The sequence below is a fragment of the Staurois parvus genome, unplaced genomic scaffold (genome assembly GCF_062004578.1).
Source record: "Staurois parvus isolate SC_StPar_1 unplaced genomic scaffold, SC_StPar_1.0 ptg001421l, whole genome shotgun sequence".
Lineage (NCBI taxonomy): Eukaryota > Metazoa > Chordata > Amphibia > Anura > Ranidae > Staurois > Staurois parvus.
Window position 1 is genome coordinate 123,651 of NW_028319217.1, and position 23,407 is coordinate 147,057.

At 53.8% G+C, this 23,407-nt stretch overlaps 1 protein-coding gene across 4 annotated transcripts in view; it reads right to left on the minus strand.

Annotated features, from left to right (window-relative positions):
- Positions 1-23,407, minus strand: part of INSC (INSC spindle orientation adaptor protein) — a 232,448-nt gene that overhangs the window by 114,878 nt on the left and 94,163 nt on the right. For all 4 annotated transcript variants that reach the window (XM_089662061.1, XM_089662064.1, XM_089662060.1 and 1 more), the window contains exon 3: positions 4,450-4,795. In XM_089662061.1, coding sequence (XP_089518187.1) covers positions 4,450-4,795 — 346 coding nt within the window. The remainder of the gene's footprint in view (positions 1-4,449; positions 4,796-23,407) is intronic.

Genomic DNA, 23,407 nt, shown 5'->3' on the forward strand with positions numbered 1-23,407 from the left:
ACCAACACCCCTCAGTGTCTCCAAGTGTACCCCGGTGCCACCAGCACTCTTCAATGTCTCCAAGTGTACCCTGGTGCCACCAGCACTCTTCAGTGTCTCCAAGTGTACCCCTGTGCCACCAACACCCCTCAGTGTCTCCAAGTGTACCCCGGTGCCACCAGCACTCTTCAGTGTCTCCAAGTGTACCCTGGTGCCACCAGCACTCTTCAGTGTCTCCAAGTGTACCCCGGTGCCACCAGCACCCCTCAGTGTCTCCAAGTGTACCCCTGTGCCACCAGCACCCCTCAGTGTCTCCAAGTGTACCCCGGTGCCACCAGCACTCCTCAGTGTCTCCAAGTGCACCCCGGTGCCACCAGCACCCCTCAGTGTCTCCAAGTGTATCACAGTGCCACCAGCACCCCTCAGTGTCTCCAGTGTACCCCGGTGCCACCAGCACTCTTCAGTGTCTCCAAGTGGACCCCTGTGCCACCAGCACCCCTCAGTGTCTCCAAGTGTACCCCGGTGCCACCAGCACTCCTCAATGTCTCCAAGTGTATCCCTGTGCCACCATCACTTCTCAGTGTCTCCAAGTGTACCCCGGTGCCACCAGCACCCCTCAGTGTCTCCAAGTGTACCCCGGTGCCCCCAGCACTCCTCAGTGTCTCCAAGTGTACCCCAGTGCCACCAGCACCCCTCAGTGTCTCCAAGTGTATCCCAGTGCCACCAGCACCCCTCAGTGTCTCCAAGTGTACCCCGGTGCCACCAGCACTCCTCAGTGTCTCCAAGTGTACCCCAGTGCCACCAGCACCCCTCAGTGTCTCCAAGTGTATCCCAGTGCCACCAGCACTCCTCAGTGTCTCCAAGTGTACCCCGGTGCCACCAGCACTCCTCAGTGTCTCCAAGTGTACCCCAGTGCCACCAGCACTCTTCAGTGTCTCCAAGTGTACCCCGGTGCCACCAGCACCCCTCAGTGTCTCCAAGTGGACCCCGGTGCCACCAGCACCCCTCAGTGTCTCCAAGTCTACCCCTGTGCCACCAGCACCCCTCAGTGTCTCCAAGTGTACCCCGGTGCCACCAGCACTCCTCAGTGTCTCCAAGTGTACCCCTGTGCCACCAGCACCCCTCAGTGTCTCCAAGTGTACCCCGGTGCCACAAGCACCCCTCAATGTCTCCAAGTGTACCCCTGTGCCACCAGCACCCCTCAGTGTCTCCAAGTGTACCCCGGTGCCACCAGCACCCCTCAGTGTCTCCAAGTGTACCCCGGTGCCACCAGCACTCCTCAATGTCTCCAAGTGTATCCCTGTGCCACCATCACTTCTCAGTGTCTCCAAGTGTACCCCGGTGCCACCAGCACCCCTCAGTGTCTCCAAGTGTACCCCGGTGCCCCCAGCACTCCTCAGTGTCTCCAAGTGTACCCCAGTGCCACCAGCACCCCTCAGTGTCTCCAAGTGTATCCCAGTGCCACCAGCACCCCTCAGTGTCTCCAAGTGTACCCCGGTGCCACCAGCACTCCTCAGTGTCTCCAAGTGTACCCCAGTGCCACCAGCACCCCTCAGTGTCTCCAAGTGTATCCCAGTGCCACCAGCACTCCTCAGTGTCTCCAAGTGTACCCCGGTGCCACCAGCACTCCTCAGTGTCTCCAAGTGTACCCCAGTGCCACCAGCACTCTTCAGTGTCTCCAAGTGTACCCCGGTGCCACCAGCACCCCTCAGTGTCTCCAAGTTGACCCCGGTGCCACCAGCACCCCTCAGTGTCTCCAAGTCTACCCCTGTGCCACCAGCACCCCTCAGTGTCTCCAAGTGTACCCCGGTGCCACCAGCACTCCTCAGTGTCTCCAAGTGTACCCCTGTGCCACCAGCACCCCTCAGTGTCTCCAAGTGTACCCCGGTGCCACAAGCACCCCTCAGTGTCTCCAAGTGTACCCCGGTGCCACCAGCACTCCTCAGTGTCTCCAAGTGTACCCCGGTGCCCCCAGCACTCCTCAGTGTCTCCAAGTGTACCCCAGTGCCACCAGCACCCCTCAGTGTCTCCAAGTGTATCCCAGTGCCACCAGCACCCCTCAGTGTCTCCAAGTGTACCCCGGTGCCACCAGCACTCCTCAGTGTCTCCAAGTGTACCCCAGTGCCACCAGCACCCCTCAGTGTCTCCAAGTGTATCCCAGTGCCACCAGCACTCCTCAGTGTCTCCAAGTGTACCCGGTGCCACCAGCACTCCTCAGTGTCTCCAAGTGTACCCCAGTGCCACCAGCACTCTTCAGTGTCTCCAAGTGTACCCCGGTGCCACCAGCACCCCTCAGTGTCTCCAAGTGGACCCCGGTGCCACCAGCACCCCTCAGTGTCTCCAAGTCTACCCCTGTGCCACCAGCACCCCTCAGTGTCTCCAAGTGTACCCCGGTGTCACCAGCACTCCTCAGTGTCTCCAAGTGTACCCCTGTGCCACCAGCACCCCTCAGTGTCTCCAAGTGTACCCCGGTGCCACAAGCACCCCTCAGTGTCTCCAAGTGTACCCCGGTGCCACCAGCACTCCTCAGTGTCTCCAAGTGTACCCCTGTGCCACCAGAACCCCTCATTGTCTCCAAGTGTACCCCTGTGCCACCAGCACCCCTCAGTGTCTCCAAGTGTACCCTGGTGCCACCAGCACCCCTCAGTGTCTCCAAGTGTACCCCGGTGCCACCAGCACTCCTCAGTGTCTCCAAGTGTACCCCTGTGCCACTAGCACCCCTCAGTGTCTCCAAGTGTATCACAGTGCCACCAGCACCCCTCAGTGTCTCCAAGTGTACCCCGGTTCCACCAGCACTCTTCAGTGTCTCCAAGTGTACCCTGGTGCCACCAGCACTCTTCAGTGTCTCCAAGTGGACCCCTGTGCCACCAGCACCCCTCAGTGTCTCCAAGTGTACCCCGGTGCCACCAGCACTCCTCAATGTCTCCAAGTGTACCCCTGTGCCACCAGCACCCCTCAGTGTCTCCAAGTGTACCCCTGTGCCACCAGCACTCCTCAGTGTCTCCAAGTGTACCCCGGTGCCACCAGCACTCCTCAATGTCTCTAAGTGTACCCCTGTGCCACCAGCACTCCTCAGTGTCTCCAAGTGTACCCCGGTGCCACCAACACCCCTCAGTGTCTCCAAGTGTACCCCTGTGCCACCAGCACTCCTCAGTGTCTCCAAGTGTACCCCGGTGCCACCAGCACTCCTCAATGTCTCTAAGTGTACCCCTGTGCCACCAGCACTCCTCAGTGTCTCCAAGTGTACCCCGGTGCCACCAGCACTCCTCAATGTCTCCAAGTGTACCCCTGTGCCACCAGCACCCCTCAGTGTCTCCAAGTGTACCCCTGTGCCACCAGCACTCCTCAGTGTCTCCAAGTGTACCCCTGTGCCACCAGCACTCTTCAGTGTCTCCAAGTGTACCCCGGTGCCACCAGCACTCCTCAGTGTCTCCAAGTGTACCCTGGTGCCACCAGCACTCCTCAATGTCTCCAAGTGTACCCCTGTGCCACCAACACCCCTCAGTGTCTCCAAGTGTACCTCTGTGCCACCAGCACTCCTCAGTGTCTCCAAGTGTACCCCGGTGCCACCAGCACTCTTCAGTGTCTCCAAGTGTACCCTGGTGCCACCAGCACTCTTCAGTGTCTCCAAGTGTACCCCTGTGCCACCAGCACCCCTCAGTGTCTCCAAGTGTACCCCTGTGCCACCAGCACCCCTCAGTGTCTCCAAGTGTACCCCAGTGCCACCAGCACTCCTCAGTGTCGCCTAATGTACCCCTGTGCCACCAGCACCCCTCAGTGTCTCCAAGTGTACCCCTGTGCCACCAGCACCCCTCAGTGTCTCCAAGTGTACCCCTGTGCCACCAGCACTCTTCAGTGTCTCCAAGTGTACCTCGGTGCCACCAGCACTCCTCAGTGTCTCCAAGTGTACCCTGGTGCCACCAGCACTCCTCAATGTCTCCAAGTGTACCCCTGTGCCACCAACACCCCTCAGTGTCTCCAAGTGTACCCCGGTGCCACCAGCACTCTTCAGTGTCTCCAAGTGTACCCCTGTGCCACCAACACCCCTCAGTGTCTCCAAGTGTACCCCGGTGCCACCAGCACTCTTCAGTGTCTCCAAGTGTACCCTGGTGCCACCAGCACTCTTCAGTGTCTCCAAGTGTACCCCGGTGCCACCAGCACCCCTCAGTGTCTCCAAGTGTACCCCTGTGCCACCAGCACCCCTCAGTGTCTCCAAGTGTACCCCAGTGCCACCAGCACCCCTCAGTGTCTCCTAATGTACCCCTGTGCCACCAGCACCCCTCAGTGTCTCCAAGTGTACCCCTGTGCCACCAGCACTCCTCAGTGTCTCCTAATGTACCCTGGTGCCATCAGCACTCCTCAGTGTCTCCTAATGTACCCCTGTGCCCCCTCAGCAGACACCTCATTACTCCCTGGGCTCTCCTGGCATTATACCCGCACTTCCTGTCATACGAAGGAAAAGATCGGTACCTGATGCATGTGGTTGGTAGAGGTCTTGGCATGTGCATTGTACTCTTTGATCATGGAGTGAACGTGGCAGTTGGTTTTGATGGTCATGGTGTGGACCCGTCTCCAGCGGTTCTTCTCCAACTTCTGGACGATCTTGGTTAGCTCGGTGCTGATGATCCAGGCTCGGCGGAGGAGCATCTCCAGGCAGTTCTGGGAACTCTCCGCCGTGGACAGCATGAGGTCACTCTGGGAATCATCTTCCACACTGATGGCTTTGGATTGGAGGATGCACATACACTCGCACTCCGTCATCACCATCAGATCGTCCATCCACCGCTGGACCGAGTCCACCTGCATCAGGTTCATGCTGCAAAATACACCACATTGTGCCATATTAAGGGGGAACTCCAACCAATCAGCTAAGCAGACTGATGACATCATCTCAGTGTATATATACAGTATATATATATAAAGGATAAGTTCACCTTTCGTAGAATGTTACCGGCCCCCGCTCGCCTCTGATTCCCCAATTTGACATCTAGTGGGGATCTTCTCCCCCCACCAACTGCACAAAATGTCTGTATACAGTATGATGTGGTGATGCTGGCTCCACCCCTCTCCTCTCTGAACCCCCGGAGCTGACACTCTATATGTCCGTACACGGTATGATGTGGTGATGCCGGCTCCACCCCCCTCCTCTCTGAACCCCCGGAGCTGACACTCTATATGTCCATACACAGTGTGATGTGGTGATGCTGGCTCCACCCCTCTCCTCTCTGAACCCCCGGAGCTGACACTCTATATGTCCGTACACGGTGTGATGTGGTGATGCTGGCTCCACCCCTCTCCTCTCTGAACCCCCGGAGCTGACACTCTATATGTCTGTATATAGTATGATGTGTGATGCCGGCTCCACCCCTCTCCTCTCTGTACCCCCGGAGCTGACACTCTATATGTCCGTATATAGTATGATGTGTGATGCCGGCTCCACCCCTCTCCTCTCTGCACCCCCGGAGCTGACACTCTATATGTCCGTATACAGTATGATGTGGTGATGCCGGCTCCACCCCTCTCCTCTCTGCACCCCCGGAGCTGACACTCTATATGTCCGTATACAGTATGATGTGTGATGCTGGCTCCACCCCCCTCCTCTCTGCACCCCCGGAGCTGACACTCTATATGTCCGTATACAGTATGATGTGGTGATGCCGGCTCCACCCCTCTCCTCTCTGCACCCCCGGAGCTGACACTCTATATGTCCGTATACAGTATGATGTGTGATGCCGGCTCCACCTCTCTCCTCTCTGTACCCCCGGAGCTGACACTCTATATGTCCGTATACAGTATGATGTGTGATGCCGGCTCCACCCCTCTCCTCTCTGAACCCCCGGAGCTGACACTCTATATGTCCGTATACAGTATGATGTGGTGATGCCGGCTCCACCCCTCTCCTCTCTGCACCCCCGGAGCTGACACTCTATATGTCCGTATACAGTATGATGTGTGATGCCGGCTCCACCCCTCTCCTCTCTGCACCCCCGGAGCTGACACTCTATATGTCCGTATATAGTATGATCGGTGATGCCGGCTCCACCCCTCTCCTCTCTGCACCCCCGGAGCTGACACTCTATATGTCCATATATAGTATGATGTGTGATGCCGGCTCCACCCCTCTCCTCTCTGCACCCCCGGAGCTGACACTCTATATGTCTGTATATAGTATGATGTGTGATGCCGGCTCCACCCCTCTCCTCTCTGAACCCCCAGAGCTGACACTCTGTATGTCTGTATACAGTATGATGTGGTGATGCTGGCTCCACCCCTCTCCTCTCTGCACCCCCAGAGCTGACACTCTATATGATATGTCTGTATACGGTATGATGTGGTGATGCTGGCTCCACCCCTCTCCTCTCTGCACCCCCAGAGCTGACACTCTATATGATATGTCTGTATACAGTATGATGTGGTGATGCTGGCGCCATCTCTCTCCTCCTCTTCCTCCTCCCCCTGGCGGGTGGTGCTGTCAGTTGCCGCTACAGAGCAGTCAGCTTTGGGCTGTCCGGGTCCCAGGATGGAGAACTTCCAGGAGAACCCAGGTAGGGCTGACCAGAATCATGCAGAACCAGCAGATCCTCATCCACAGCCAGCGGCAGCGGATTGATCCTCTGTCTCCTGCCAGATGCTACGTGGGTCCCTTCCTCTGGGGGGCAGTGCCGCCCCCCTAAAAAATGCCACCCATGGCAAACGCCTTGTTTGCGTCCTGCTAAATACGCCCCTGAGTGTGGGAACTGATGTGCAGGCCAGTGTGCACCATTGGCAGAACCGTCTGTTCCTACAAGCTACAAGCAGACAGATACACTGACAGGTCTGCAGGAGACCTGCATGGCACCAGCGATCTGCTGGTTGCAGGTGCAATGCTTTCCAGGCTCCTAATAAACACAAAGTAAATGTACATTTTTTTTTACCTAAAAAAAAAGCGATGTTGATTTATTACTTTTCGTTGAAAGGGGAACTTATCCTTTAAATCTCTCCTGTGGGTATGGATGACCCCAGTCTCCCCACACATCATCACCATGGTACTTTTCCCGGTAACGGTTTGTCCTGAGTGATAATTGCGGTGTTCTCGGATGGAAACACTTTGTACTTTCTACAAGATCCAAACAACTGAAAACACTGAGCACAGCCGTCCGCAAATCAGCCTAATGGCTCAGCTGGATTTATTGCCGGGTCTAATGCTACTGCAAAGTGCTGGGACTTGTAGTTCGCCAACAGCGGCAGGGACACCCTTTCTCACCTGGTAAAAAATAAAACAGTTGATAAATACGCATAGGGGATGATTTACTAAAGGCAAATAGACGGTGCACTCTGCAAAGCGCAGTTGCTCCAGGGCTTAGTAAATGGGCAGAAGCTCTGCTGACCTCTATCATCCAATCATGTGCAAGCACAAGTGTTTTTTTTTTCAATTTTCCTTGCAGGTGATTGGGTATTCCTGGCAAAGTGAATCTTTATCTCATTTACAAAGCTCTGGAGAAATTGCACTTGCAGAGCGCAACTTCACCTTGTATGGTGCACAGTCTATTTGCCTTTAGGAAATCAAACCCCATAGGACAATGGACTGTGCACTTTGCAGGTGCAGCTGCTGCGGAGCTTGAAAAATGCAAGCTTATGCAAAGAATATCCGATCACGTGCAAAGGAAAGTAAGGAAAACAGCATTTTTGTTTGCAGGTGATTGGATGATGGAAGCCAACCAGCACACCCCCTCATTTACTAAGCTCTGGAGGAACTGCACTTGCAAAGTGTCCAGTCTATTTGCCTGTAGTAAATCAACCCCATGGAGTTCAAGGAGGGGAATTTACACTGCTACAAAAAAAATAAAAGGAACACTTTTTAACTCCAGGAGACAACAGCATGGAGGAGATTCCAGGAGATTCCAGGAGATTCCAGGAGACAAGAGCACGGAGGAGATTCCAGGAGACAGGAGCACGGAGAAGATTCCAGGAGACAAGAGCATGGAGGAGATTCCAGGAGACGAGAGCACGGAGGAGATTCCAGGAGACGAGAGCACGGATGAGATTCCAGGAGACAAGAGCACGGAGGAGATTCCAGGAGACGAGAGCACGGAGGAGATTCCAGGAGATTCCAGGAGACAAGAGCACGGAGGAGATTCCAGGAGACAGGAGCATGGAGGAGATTCCAGGAGACAAGAGCACGGAGGAGATTCCAGGAGATTCCAGGAGACAAGAGCACGGAGGAGATTCCAGGAGACAGGAGCATGGAGGAGATTCCAGGAGACGAGAGCACGGAGGAGATTCCAGGAGACAGGAGCATGGAGGAGATTCCAGGAGACAAAAGCACGGAGGATATTCCAGGAGACAAGAGCACGGAGGAGATTCCAGGAGACGAGAGCACGGAGGATATTCCAGGAGACAAGAGCACAGAGGAGATTCCAGGAGACAAGAGCACGGAGGAGATTCCAGGAGACAGGAGCATGGAGGAGATTCCAGGAGACAAGAGCATGGAGGAGATTCCAGGAGACAGGAGCATGGAGGAGATTCCAGAAGACAAGAGCATGGAGGAGATTCCAGGAGACAAGAGCACGGAGGAGATTCCAGAAGACAAGAGCATGGAGGAGATTCCAGGAGACAAGAGCACGGAGGATATTCCAGGAGACAAGAGCACGGAGGAGATTCCAGAAGACAAGAGCATGGAGGAGATTCCAGGAGACAAGAGCATGGAGGAGATTCCAGGAGACGAGAGCACGGATGAGATTCCAGGAGACAAGAGCACGGAGGAGATTCCAGGAGATTCCAGGAGACAAGAGCACGGAGGAGATTCCAGGAGACAGGAGCATGGAGGAGATTCCAGGAGACGAGAGCACGGATGAGATTCCAGGAGACAAGAGCATGGAGGAGATTCCAGGAGACGAGAGCACGGATGAGATTCCAGGAGACAAGAGCACGGAGGAGATTCCAGGAGACAAGAGCACGGAGGAGATTCCAGGAGATTCCAGGAGATTCCAGGAGACAAGAGCACGGAGGAGATTCCAGGAGACAGGAGCATGGAGGAGATTCCAGGAGACAGGAGCATGGAGGAGATTCCAGGAGACAAAAGCACGGAGGATATTCCAGGAGACAAGAGCACGGAGGAGATTCCAGGAGACGAGAGCACGGAGGAGATTCCAGGAGACAAGAGCACGGAGGAGATTCCAGGAGACAAGAGCACGGAGGAGATTCCAGGAGACAGGAGCATGGAGGAGATTCCAGGAGACAAGAGCACGGAGGAGATTCCAGAAGACAAGAGCATGGAGGAGATTCCAGGAGACAAGAGCACGGAGGATATTCCAGGAGACAAGAGCACGGAGGAGATTCCAGAAGACAAGAGCATGGAGGAGATTCCAGGAGATGAGAGCACGGAGGAGATTCCAGGAGACAAGAGCACGGAGGAGATTCCAGAAGACAAGAGCATGGAGGAGATTCCAGGAGACAGGAGCATGGAGGAGATTCCAGGAGACAAGAGCATGGAGGAGATTCCAGGAGACAAGAGCATGGAGGAGATTCCAGGAGACAAGAGCACGGAGGAGATTCCAGGAGACGAGAGCATGGAGGAGGTTCCAGGAGACGAGAGCATGGAGGAGATTCCAGGAGACAAGAGCACAGAGGAGATTCCAGGAGACAAGAGCATGGAGGAGATTCCAGGAGACAAGAGCATGGAGGAGATTCCAGGAGACAGGCAGTTCCTCTAAGAGAGATGGACAGGGCCGTAGAAGGTCTTTAACCCCTCAGCAGGACCGGTATCTGCTCTTTTGTGCAAGGAGGAACAGGAGGAGCCCTGCCAGAGCCCTACAAAATGACCTCCTGCAGGCCACTGGTGGGAATGTCTCTGACCAAACAATCAGAAACAGACTTCATGAGGGTGGCCTGAGGGCCCGACGTCCTCTAGTGGGCCCTGTGCTCACTGCCCAGCACCATTGATCTGGATTGGCATTTGCCATTGAACACCAGAATTGGCCGGTCAACCACTGGCACCCTGTGCTTTTCACAGATGAGAGCAGGTTCCCCCTGAGCACATGTGACAGACGTGAAAGGGTCTGGAGAAGCCGTGGAGAACGTTCTCCTGCCTGTAACATGGTTCAGCATGACCGTTGTGGTGGTGGGTCAGTGATGGTCTGGGGAGGCATCTCCATGGAGGGACACACAGACCTCTACAGGCTAGACAATGGCACCCTGACTGCCATTAGTAGTCCTTGGACCCATTGTGCATACCCGTCACCCTACGCTGGTGCAGGGGGTCCTGGGTTCCTCCTGGTGCAGCGGGTCCTGGGTTCCTACTGGTGCAGTGGATCCTGGGTTCCTCCTGGTGCAGTGGGTCTTGGGTTTCTTTTGGTGCAGTGGGTCCTGGGTTTCTCCTGGTGCAGTGGGTCCTGGGTTCCTCCTGGTGTGGTGGATCCTGGGTTCCTCCTGGTGCGGTGGGTCCTGGGTTCCTCCTGGCGTAGTGGGTCCTGGGTTCCTCCTGGTGCAGGGGGTCCTGGGTTCCTCCTGGTGCAGTGGATCTTGGGTTCCTCCTGGTGCGGTGGGTCCTGGGTTCCTCCTGGCGTAGTGGGTCCTGGGTTCCTCCTGGTGCGGTGGGTCCTGGGTTCCTCCTGGTGCAGTGGGTCCTGGGTTCCTCCTGGTGCACGAAAATGCCCGGGCTCATGTAGGGAGAGTATGCAGGCAGTTCCTGGAAGATGAAGGAATTGATACCATTGAATGGCCCCGACGCTCACCTGACCTAAATCCAATAGAACCCCTCTGGGATGTCATGTTTCGGTCCATCCGATGCCGCCAGGTTACACCTCAGGCTGTCCAGGAGCTCAGTGATGCCCTGGTCCAGATCTGGGAGGAAATCCCCCAGGACACCATCCGTGGTCTCATTAGGGCCCTCCCCTGATGTTGTCAGACATGCATACAAGCACGTGGGGGCCACACAGACTACTGAGGACCATTCTGAGTTCCTGCAATGACATTTCAGCCAAATAGACTAGCCTCCTGCATCATTTTTTACCCTTTGATTTTCGGGGTGTCTGTGAATTCAGCCCTCTGTAGGTCGATCATTTTCATTTCCATCCAACGGTGGGGCGTCCTTACATTCCTCACCCATCCCCCGTCCATGTCAGCATAGAGATCCAGCAGGAGATTCCTCCCCATTGAGGTCTGATGGGTTCTCAGAGTCTTCCTCTCATTTTTTTTGATCCGTGTACAACTGGATAGCAAATACTTCCATACAAAACAGGGAGGTATAATATTCCCAGCAGGGGCGGACTGACAATTCATGGGGCCCCCGGACATTAGGGGATCATGGGGCCCCTGTGTCCTTGCCCAAACTCAAAAAAGCCTATGAAAAAGGTACCAGGGGCATCTCATGGGGCCCCCTACTGACCCCGGGCCCTCGGGCAGTGCCTAAGTTTCCAAATGGTCAGTCCGCCCGATTCCCAGATAAACATTTGAAGGGGTTTATCATAACCTGTCCTACAAATCCCTTCTCCAGAGCTCCCTTGTGAGACCTCAAGCCAAGGCAGCCTAGATCACCTGATGACTGGATGTCTGGAGCATTGTGGGTTGTTCACCTCATTCAAGACTGCAGATCGCCTGTTGTTTTCATTCAGACAGACCCCGTGTGGAGGATGAGAAGGGAAATAAGAGGTTCCATAAGGTGCAACCGTTCTGCAGCATTACTGTCGGGAACAGGGGCGGACTGACCATTTGGAAACTCGGGCACTGCCTGAGGGCCCGGGGTCAGTAGGGGGCCCCATGAGATGCCCCTGGTACCTTTTTCATAGGCTTTTTTGAGTTTGTTCAAGGACACAGGGGCCCCATGATCCCCTATTGCCTGGGGGCCCCATGAGTTGTCAGTCCACCCCTGGTTGGGAAGCCATACCAGGAGCTCACAAACTGATTCCACACCAATCTGATATGGCGGATGTGGCTGGGGAAAAAAAAGAAAAAAAGAAAATACTTTTTGCATTCATTTCAATTGAATTCCCCCCAAAAAAATTGTTGGGGGGGGGGGGGGGGGGGGGTCGGTCGTGAAATGAGAATTTGATTTTGAGCCGATGCAATGAATGTGATCGATTTAATGCTGGAGCGGCTTGAAAAGTGATCGGCGATGACTGAGCGTCGGAGTGTCTTTGATGGACATATCCGGAGAGTCGGCGAATTTCCCTTCCTCGGCATTCTGGGGTGATGGATTGATCCATGAGTAATGGCGATCTGCGGTTAATGACCTGCGGGGGCCACACACCCGATTGCTTTGTGATTTATGCTTCCAGTAACGTTCGGGATACACTGTAAGTGGGGAAACAGTTAATCCTGGAATCCTCCGTAGTGTGAGAATGACATCACCGCGCTCGCCGCGACCGCCTGCCAGGGATCTTTTAAAGACGCAGAGACGGGCGATGGTAAAGGGAACCAGTATTTTCCCATTGATGGGTCCAGGGGCGGACTGACAACTCATGGGGCCCCCGGGCAATAGGGGATCATGGGGCCCCTGTGTCCCCACCCACACTCAAACCACACCCAAAAAAGCCTATGAAAAGGTACAAGGGGCATCTCATGGGGCCCCCTACTGCCCCCAGGCCCTCGGGCAGTGCCTGAGTTCTCGAATGGTCAGTCCGCCTCTGGATGGGTCAGTACCAGGGGCGACTGACCATTTGGGCACTCAGGCACTACCCAAGGGGCCAGGGTCAGTAGGGTGTGGGTGAGGACACAAGGGCCCCATGATCCCCTATTGCCCGGGGGCCCCATGAGTTGTCAGTCCGCCTGTGGTCAGTAGGTAACGGCATAGCCAGGTCACCCCCTCTGGTGCTCGGATTTGCCGCCGTTCACTTCGTTGGCGATGATTCCAGCCCTCTGTGCTTCAGCAGCCAATCACCAGTCTGAATACAGCCAGGGCTGTGGATAAGGAGGTACCGCCAGTCCTCCTGTACAGGGCCCCGGCCAGTAGGGGGGCCCAGGGGGAGGGAGAGTTATTGGTGTGGTGAGGGAGGGGGGTGCAGTTACTGGAACTGATCTCCTGTACGGGTCTCTCTGCAGCAGCTGAAATCTGACTTCTTCTCTCCCTCCCGCTGGCTTTCAGCTGCTGCAGAGGGACCCATACAGGGGATCAGTTCCAGCATTTGCCCCACCCCCTCTGCCACACCCATCACCCTCCCTGTGCACCATACGTTTCCCCCAGGACCCCCTGTGTGCCCCCACCCCCTCTGCCACGCCCATCACCCTCCCTGTGCACCATACGTTTCCCCCAGGACCCCCTGTGTGCCCCCACCCCCTCTGCCACGCCCATCACCCTCCCTGTGCACCATACGTTTCCCCCAGGACCTCCTGTGTGCCCCCACCCCCTCTGCCACGCCCATCACCCTCCCTGTGCACCATACGTTTCCCCCAGGACCCCCTGTGTGCCCCCACCCCCTCTGCCACGTTCATCACCCTCCCTGTGCACCATACGTTTCCCCCAGGACCCCCTGTGTGCCCCCACCCCCTCTGCCACGCCCATCACCCTCCCTGTGCACCATACGTTTCCCCCAGGACCCCCTGTGTGCCCCCACCCCCTCTGCCACGCCCATCACCCTCCCTGTGCACCATACGTTTCCCCCAGGACCCCCTGTGAGCCCCCACCCCCTCTGCCACACCCATCACCCTCCCTGTGCACCATACGTTTCCCCCAGGACCCCCTGTGTGCCCCCACCCCCTCTGCCACGTTCATCACCCTCCCTGTGCACCATACGTTTCCCCCAGGACCCCCTGTGTGCCCCCACCCCCTCTGCCACACCCATCACCCTCCCTGTGCACCATACGTTTCCCCCAGGACCCCCTGTGTGCCCCCACCCCCTCTGCCACGCCCATCACCCTCCCAGTGCACCATACGTTTCCCCCAGGACCCCCTGTGTGCCCCACCCCCTCTGCCACGCCCATCACCCTCCCTGTGCACCATACGTTTCCCCCAGGACCCCCTGTGTGCCCCCACCCCCTCTGCCACACCCATCACCCTCCCTGTGCACCATACGTTTCCCCCAGGACCCCCTGTGTGCCCCCACCCCCTCAATGCTGCCGGGTTCCATCCCCTCCTTCACCATACGTTTCCCCCAGGACCCCCTGTGTGCCCCCACCCCCTCTGCCACACCCATCACCCTCCCTGTGCACCATACGTTTCCCCCAGGACCCCCTGTGTGCCCCCACCCCCTCAATGCTGCCGGGTTCCATCCCCTCCTTCACCATACGTTTCCCCCAGGACCCCCTGTGTGCCCCCTCCCCCTCAATGCTGCCGCGTTCCATCCTCTCCTTCCCACCGGCAGCTGCAAGCCACAATAGGAGAGTGGGGGAAGGGTCACATTTACCAACTCCCTCCTTTCCTGAATGAACACAATGAGTGATCGATACTGATCACTCACTGTGTTCATTCATAACTTGTTTCCATTTTTTGTGGGGGGGGGGGGGGCTGTCAGGTTGGCTGTATTGAGCTCTGTGGTTTACAGTCATGGGGGAGCGAGCGGGGGGTGGGTTCTTAGCCCTGAGTAAGCTCTGCCTAGACCTCACCTTTAAGCAGGCCATACACGGGTCGAATTCCGAACGATTTTCGATCGAAAAAGAAAAACATCGTTCGTTCTGTAATCCGATGGTGCCACCAATGATTTTGAAAATCTGTCATTTTTCATGAATTTTCCAGCACGCCTGATAAACGAAATGGGAAGGAACCATGAAAATCGTCCGGTGCCATCGCCCCACTAACAGAGCGAAAATTGGCCGATCATTCTTAGGTCTGATTTTCTAATGAAAAATCGTTTGGAAATCGACCCGTGTATGGCCAGCCTTTGGGGGCCTCAATGGGTAAATATGGAGAAAGAGGCTCTCAACTGCCACTTCTGCCCAGAAAACACTGCAGCTGCGCTAAAGTTCGCTCAGTTTACCGGGAACACACGTTGTATTGGATTCCCCAGCAATGCTGTGCAGGCAGATTAAGCAGGGCTTTCGGTGGGCGGCCCACTTCAGCCCCATCACTGGTCTGTAGATGTTATATAGGATCTAACCTGTACTGGAGACAACAGGAAGTGATCGGAAATCCCCCCCCCCCCCAGGACACGTCTCCATGTTGGATGATTTGTCTGGTGACAACTCAAACATTTCGGATTTCCCTCACTTTCTGCACCGAAGACACCAGTACAAATATAGAGGGGCAAACAGGTGAACCCCGCCCCCTCAAGAGGGATGCAGGCAGCAAGAAAAACCTTGGACCAAAGATCTGTACGGGGTTGTGTATACTCAAAGCGAAAAAACCTGATGCGTTTCAGCGGAAAAAAAAAAACAATTTGGCGCGTTTCAGCGGAAAAGACAAAATCCTTTGACGTGTTTCAGTGGAAATGACAAAAAATCTGCGGCACGTTTCAGCAGAAAAGACCAAAAAAACCTCTGACGTGTTTCAGCGGAAAAGACCAAAACCACGTGACGCGTTTCAGGAGAAAAGACGAAAACCTCCGACGTATTTCAGTGGAAAAGACCAAAAAACATCTGATGCGTTTCAGCAGAAAAGACTAAAAACCCGTGACGTGCTTTATTGGAAAAGACTGAAAACCCGCAACACGTTTCAGCTGAAAAGATGAAAACCTCCGACACGTTTCAGCGGAAAAGACTGAAAACCTGCGATACATTTTAGCTGAAAAGACAAAAACCTCCAACGAATTTCAGCGGAAAAGACCAAAAACCTATGAAACGTTTCAGCTGAAAAGACGAAAAACTCTGATGCGTTTCAGCAGAAAAGACAAAAAACACAGCCACGTTTCAGCGGAAAAGACCAAAAACCCGCAATGCGTTTCAGCGGAAAAAACCTAAAAAACTTAGTCGCATTTCAGTGGAAAAGACAAAAACCCATTGACGCGTTTCAGCTAAAAAGACCAAAAACTCGCGACGCGTTTCAGCAAAAAAAGACGAAAACCTCTGATGTGTTTCAGCGGAAAAGACAAAATCCTCCGACACGTTTCAGCGGAACCTACACTTCCCCTTCATCAGGGCCGCAGCAAAAGCAAGAAAACCAAACTGGAAATCCTTGGAACGATCACGAAAGACGGCAAATATATCAAAACTAATTTCAACCCCAACGGACTTCTATATAACCAGAAGCAGTAAAAAGAGGTCATGGGAAAACCTGATTGGGGGAGGAGTTTTGGTGAAACGCGTTGACTATGTCATGTTTCCGTGTTATGAGCGAACACGCCTATTAGAAGATTTTGGATTCTTAGATCGGCGGTCCAGTCATTAGTATAAGTGCCCATATAACGCATACGGCAAAGTGGGCGGGCTCTAACACCCACACGTCACGCATACGTGTCCATGGGCAGCAGAGCTTTCTGTGCTTAGATCACGGGTGTCAAACTGCCGGCCCCTCCAGCTGCTGCCAAACTACAAGTCCCAGGAGGCATTGCAAGACTGACAGTTACAAGCATGACTCCCGAAGGCAGAGGCATGATGGGACTTGTAGTTTGGCAACAGCTGGAGGGCCACCAGTTTGACACCCCTGGCTAAGAGCATGCTCACTGCGCAGTGACTGAGCTGTCAGAGGTGGCACCGGCTCCTGGTCAGGTGACCACTGTGACAGCCAATGACAGTAGTCACGTGATTGGCCAAGCCTCCCCCCCCCCAAGGCTGTTGGGGCTGCGCAGGAAGAGGGTACATTTTTGGTTTCTTGGATAAGGGGTCTCGGTTATGGTAGCCCCTGGCCGGTGATGTGGGCTCACCCAAGGCGTGACATCTAAATGGCATGTGGTCTTCACCAGAGCAAGGGGCTGGAAACACTCATGGTTCCTGCAGGGGCGGACTGACAACTCGCCCATACTCAAACCACACCCAAAAAAGCCTATGAAAGGTACATGGGGCATCTCATGGGGCGCCCTACTGACCCCGGGCCCTCGGTGCCCAAGTGCCCAAATGGTCATTCCGCCCCTGGGTTCCTGTGCTGGCACCAGAATTGCCCCACCAAGGGAGTGCAGAGACAGCAGGGTGATGGTGTGAGGACGGATCACAAGGAGAAAAGAGAGTAGTCCGGTCCAGGCAGTGGTCAGGGCAGGCAGGCAAGGGTAGTCAGGTCCAGGCAGTGGTCAGGGCAGGCAGGCAAGGGTAGTCAGGTCCAGGCAGTGGTCAAAGCAGGCAGGCAAGGGTAGTCAGGTCCAGGCAGTGGTCAGAGCAGGCAGGCAAGGGTAGTCAGGTCCAGGCAGTGGTCAAAGCAGGCAGGCAAGGGTAGTCAGGTCCAGGCAGTGGTCAGGGCAGGCAGGCAAGGGTAGTCAGGTCCAGGCAGTGGTCAGGGCAGGCAGGCAAGGGTAGTCAGGTCCAGGCAGTGGTCAGAGCAGGCAGGCAAGGGTAGTCAGGTCCAGGCAGTGGTCGGGGCAGGCAGGCAAGGGTAGTCAGGTCCAGGCAGTGGTCAGGGCAGACAGGCAAGGGTAGTCAGGTCCAGGGAGTGGTCAGGGCAGGCAGGCAAGGGTAGTCAGGTACAGGCAATGGTCAGGGCAGGCAGGCAAGGGTAAGCAGGTCCAGGCAATGGGCAGGGCAGGCAGGCAAGGGTAGTCTGGTCCAGGCAGTGGTCAGGGCAAGCAGGCAAGGGTAGTCAGGTCCAGGGAGTGGTCAGGGCAGGCAGGAAAGGGTAGTCTGGTCCAGGCAGTGGTCAGGGCAGGCAGGCAAGGGTAGTCAGGTCCAGGCAGTGGTCAGGACAGGCAGGCAAGGGTAGTCAGGTCCAGGCAGTGGTCAGGGCAGGCAGGCAAGGGTAGTCAGGTCCAGGCAGTGGTCAGGGCAGGCAGGCAAGGGTAGTCAGGTCCAGGCAGTGGTCAGGGCAGGCAGGAAAGGGTAGTCTGGTCCAGGCAGTGGTCAGGGCAGGCAGGCAAGGGTAGTAAGGTCCAGGCAGTGGTCAGGGCAGGCAGGCAAGGGTAGTCAGGTCCAGGCAGTGGTCAGGACAGGCAGGCAAGGGTAGTCAGGTCCAGGCAGTGGTCAGGGCAGGCAGGCAAGGGTAGTCAGGTCCAGGCAGTGGTCAGGGCAGGCAGGCAAGGGTAGTCAGGTCAGTGAACCTGGCTTAGCAACATGCAGGCAAGTTCAGTACTATACCAATCTACCTTTAGCCTCGGTTCACACCTATGGAGGTTGCGTTTGAGCCATTTCTGCATTGCGTTTTGCGTTACATTTTGCGTTTTTGACTAATTTAAAACACATCAAAACATGGCAAAAACGTAATATATGCTTTTCTGCAGCGTTTCCATTGCAGCTGCACTGCAGAGGAATGAATAGGAGACAGAGGCTCCGATCCATCCGGCATCATCTAGCTCTTTCGTTCTAAGTCCCTGGCCCCAGGGGTGGACTGACAACTCATGGGGCCCCCGGGCAATAGGGGATCATGGGGCCCCTGTGTCCTCACCAACAACCAAAAAAGCCTATGAAAAAGCCAATGAAAGGTACCAGGGGCATCTCATGGGGCCCCCTACTGACCTCGGGCTCTCGACCAGTGCCAGAGTGCTCGAATGGTCAGTCCGCCCCTGCCTGGCCCCACCCCTTTTATTCATTGGATTTCAGTTGTGTCAATCATGGAAGCTCAGCATCACATGTGGGTGTTACCTATGCTAATACAGCCTGTCTAGGAACGCCCACTCCTCCTCACTGACACCCACCCATCAAGGCATTTTGATGTTTGCATAACTCCTCCCACTGCTTTCATCAGGACTGAGGGCCCTTGAGAGGAGCACTGAGGCAGGGGGCTGTGATGTTGACAGGAGGCTATGTGCCGGCCCCTCCCACCAGCCATGATCTGCCTGCTTTGCATAGAGTAGAACAGGGACCCAGTGATGACATCACCAGGCCTATAATAAGATAAATCATACAAAAAAAAAGAGGTTTTATTTATTTATTTATTTTAATAGTATAAGCAGATTAAACTCCAGCTTTAAAGACAAATTATTTTTATTTTCCCAAAATGTTCACATTTTCCTGACCAATCAGAACAGTTTTCAGCATTTGTTTCTAGTTTGAGAATTCCAGACTTTAGAAAAGCTAAGGAAGGAACGTGAAGGATTTCCGGCGCGGCGCAATATTTTCACCGATCTTTATAGGGGAAGATTAGATTATATTCGATATATTTATATGTTATTGTTTTTATTTCAGGTACTTATATAGCGCCAATAATTTATGCAGCACTTTACATATATATTGTACATTCACATCAGGCCCCGCCCCCGAGGAGCATACAATCTAAGGTCCCTAACTCACATTCATATACTAGGGCCAATTTAGACAGGAGCCAATTATCCTACCAGCATGTCTTTGGAGTGTGGGAGGAAACCGGAGAACCTGGAGGAATCCCACGCAGGCACAGGGAGAACATGCAAACTCCAGGCAGCTGGTGCCGTGGTTGGGATTTGAACCTGCGACCCGAGTACTGCCAGTGCTAACCACTTAGCCACTGTGCTGCCCATATTGCAGGTTTATCCCCATAGAGTAACATTGCGTGCGCCTGATTGGGCGGTTCTGCCGTCAATGAAGTCCCAGCCATCCCCAGGAAGGGTTAACAGTGCGGCTCCGGCGTTAGCACCGAGCAGGGATGCCGGAGGTTCCCACCAATGTAATTATATGATTAGAATCCCACAATCTTTAACTGCGCCGCGGCTTCCAGTCGGATCTGATTAGGTAATTGAGTCAATAGAAATCAGCGCAGTGGAGGCTCAGCGGCCTTTCTAATGGGCGGCGGACATTTCTTCCAAGAACTCCTGAAAAGTCGATACGCGTCCAAGACGTCGATCCATTTCCGTAAAGAGCCGGCGCTTAGTAAAGGTGACAGAGAAATATGAGGCCAGAAACAGCAGCACTCCGCATTACCGCGCCGGGAGCGCTCCGCCGCCATCACCGATTAAGGCAGCCGCCGCAATAAAATTCCATTTCTCGATTGGCTGAACTATCTCCGTAAAGGGCAATGGGCCCCAAATAGGGTTTGTGGGATGTTTACATTTAGGAAGCGTTTAACCCGGCAAAAGAACGGCGGCGAACTGCGTCTCCTCCAACCGCAGAGAGCAAACAATTACCGCCCCACATTTCCTGCGACAAACAAAACTAAATACATGAGGAATGAGAAAGAAAAGTCAGGATACAGGAAGAGAGGGGTACTGCCAGTAATAATAAATATAAATCCTGAATCATCATCATCATCGTCACCATCATCTTCATCATCATCATCACCATCATCACCATCATCTTCATCATCATCATCACCATCATCACCATCATCATCATCACCATCATCATCACCATCATCATCACCATCATCACCATCATCATCACCATCATCATCACCATCATCACCATCATCATCATCATCATCGTCACCATCATCTTCATCATCATCATCACCATCATCACCATCATCTTCATCATCATCACCATCATCATCACCATCATCACCATCATCTTCATCATCATCATCACCATCATCACCATCATCATCACCATCAACATAGCCATCATCATCATCGCCATCATCATCATCGTCATCATCGCCATCATCATCATCACCATCAACATAGCCATCATCATCATCGCCATCATCATGATCGCCGCCACCATCATCATCACCATCATCGTCATCTTCACCATCATCATCATCATCACCATCATCACCATCAACATAGCCATCATCATCATCGCCATCATCATCATCATCATCATCATCATCGCCATCATCATCATCATCGCCATCATCATCATCACCATCAACATAGCCATCATCATCATCGCCATCATCATCATCACCATCAACATAGCCATCATCATCATCGCCATCATCATCATCGTCATCATCACCATCATCATCATCGTCATCATCATCATCACCATCATCACCATCACCACCATCATCATCATCGCCACCACCATCATCACCACCACCATCATCATCATCGCCACCACCATTATCACCATCATCGCCACCACCATCATCATCATCGCCACCACCATCATCATCATCGCCACCACCATTATCACCATCATCGCCACCACCATCATCATCATCGCCACCACCATCATCATCATCGCCACCACCATTATCACCATCATCGCCACCACCATCATCATCATCGCCACCACCATCATCATCATCGCCATCATTGCCACCATCGTCATCATATTAATATCATCACCTTGTGTATGACTGTGGGGGAGGGGGCATTAGAGTGTAAGCTCCTCTGGTACAGAGGCGGATGGGACTGTGGGGGGAGGGGACATTAGAGTGTAAGCTCCTCTGGTACAGAGACTGATGTGACTGTGGGGGAGGGGACATTAGAGCGTAAGCTCCTCTGGTACAGAGACTGATGGGACTGTGGGGGAGGGGACATTAGAGTGTAAGCTCCTCTGGTACAGAGACTGATGTGACTGTGGGGGAGGGGACATTAGAGTGTAAGCTCCTCTGGTACAGAGACTGATGGGACCGGCTCCGTGTTCTCTGTACAGCGCTGCGGTATATGTCAGAGCTGTAAATAATAAACACAAATAATGTTCGGCGCCTGCACTGGTAATATGTGTCTCTCTCCCTCATTGATGGATTTGGTGACGATAAATGGGTCTCTTTATTCGCAGACAAGAGGATGATTGTCTATTATTTGCATCTCCCGATCTCTTCTCTGGGAATCCGGGAATGGGGACGCAGCGGATAGGCGGGCACTTCAATGGCGCCTCAGCTGGTTCAGCCGGGTAACCTGTGACATGGTATTCATAGAGCCGGCGGTGTAATAGATGGGGGCGCAGAGGTGCCGGCGCTCCGTCACATTCATTAATACAGAATATTCTAACAAGGATGTTTGGACTGAAACTCATTTCAGATAATTGGATCACACGGCCGCATTATGTTATTAATTATCTTCTCTTTCCAGTCTGTTCCACTAATGACATAGGACGGCTCTGCTGCTTACTGGGTGCTGATGACTAGTGACTGTGCTTCGCTGTTCTTCTATGTCAGTCACCAGATGCCCATTCATACTACGATCCCACCACCGATATGACATGGCGACGGTCGGTGTAAGGAGGACCTTCGAGGGTGACAACGTTTTCTAAATCTCGTCAGGTTTTTTTATTTCAGGATGAGGAACTAATTCACAAATTCCAGTCTAGAACTAACAAATCCTAAACCTTCTCCCATCCCTCATCCCATGACGGGCTTTCATCAGTAAACCTGCCCCCTAAGATACACTTTATTGCCAAAAGTATTGTCCCCTCCATATCATGTGATTCAGGTGTTCCAATCCCCTCCATATCATGTGATTCAGGTTTTCCAATCCCCTCCATATCATGTGATTCAGGTGTTCCAATCCCCTCCCAATCATGTGATTCAGGTTTTCCAATCCCCTCCATATCATGTGATTCAGGTGTTCCAATCCCCTCCCAATCATGTGATTCAAGTGTTCCAATCCCCTCCCAATCATGTGATTCAGGTGCTCCAATCCACTCCGTATCATGTGATTCAGGTATTCCAATCCCCTCCATATCATGTGATTCAGGTGTTCCAATCCCCTCCATACTCCATATCATGTGATTCAGGTATTCCAATCCCCTCCATATCATGTGATTAGGTTTTCCAATCCCCTCCATATCATGTGATTCAGGTGTTCCAATCCCCTCCCAATCATGTGATTCAAGTGTTCCAATCCCCTCCCAATCATGTGATTCAGGTGCTCCAATCCACTCCATATCATGTGATTCAGGTGTTCCAATCCCCTCCATATCATGTGATTCAGGTGTTCCAATCCCCTCCATACTCCATATCATGTGATTCAGGTATTCCAATCCCCTCCATATCATGTGATTAGGTTTTCCAATCCCCTCCATATCATGTGATTCAGGTGTTCCAATCCCCTCCCAATCATGTGATTCAAGTGTTCCAATCCCCTCCCAATCATGTGATTCAGGTGCTCCAATCCACTCCATATCATGTGATTCAGGTGTTCCAATCCCCTCCATATCATGTGATTCAGGTGTTCCATTCCCCTTCATATCATGTGATTCAGGTGTTCCAATCCCCTCCATATCATGTGATTCAGGTGTTCCAATCCCCTCCATATCATGTGATTCAGGTGTTCCAATCCCCTCCATTTCATGTGATTCAGGTGTTCCAATCCCCTCCATATCATGTGATTCAGGTATTCCAATCCCCTCCATGGACACAGGTGTATACAATCAAGCCCCTAGGCATGCAGACTGCTTCTACAAACTTTGGTGAAAGAATGGGTCGCTCTCAAGAGCCACCAAGTGGTAGGCCACGTCACATGACAGGGCGGGGTCAGCGCATGCTGAAGCGCACAGTGCGCAGAAGTCGCCAACTGTCTGCAGAGTCAATAGCTAAAGACCTCCAAACTTGGTGTGGCCCTCAGATGAGCCCAACAACAGTGCATAGAGAGCTTCATGGAATGGGTTTCCATGGCCGAGCAGCTGCATCCAAGCC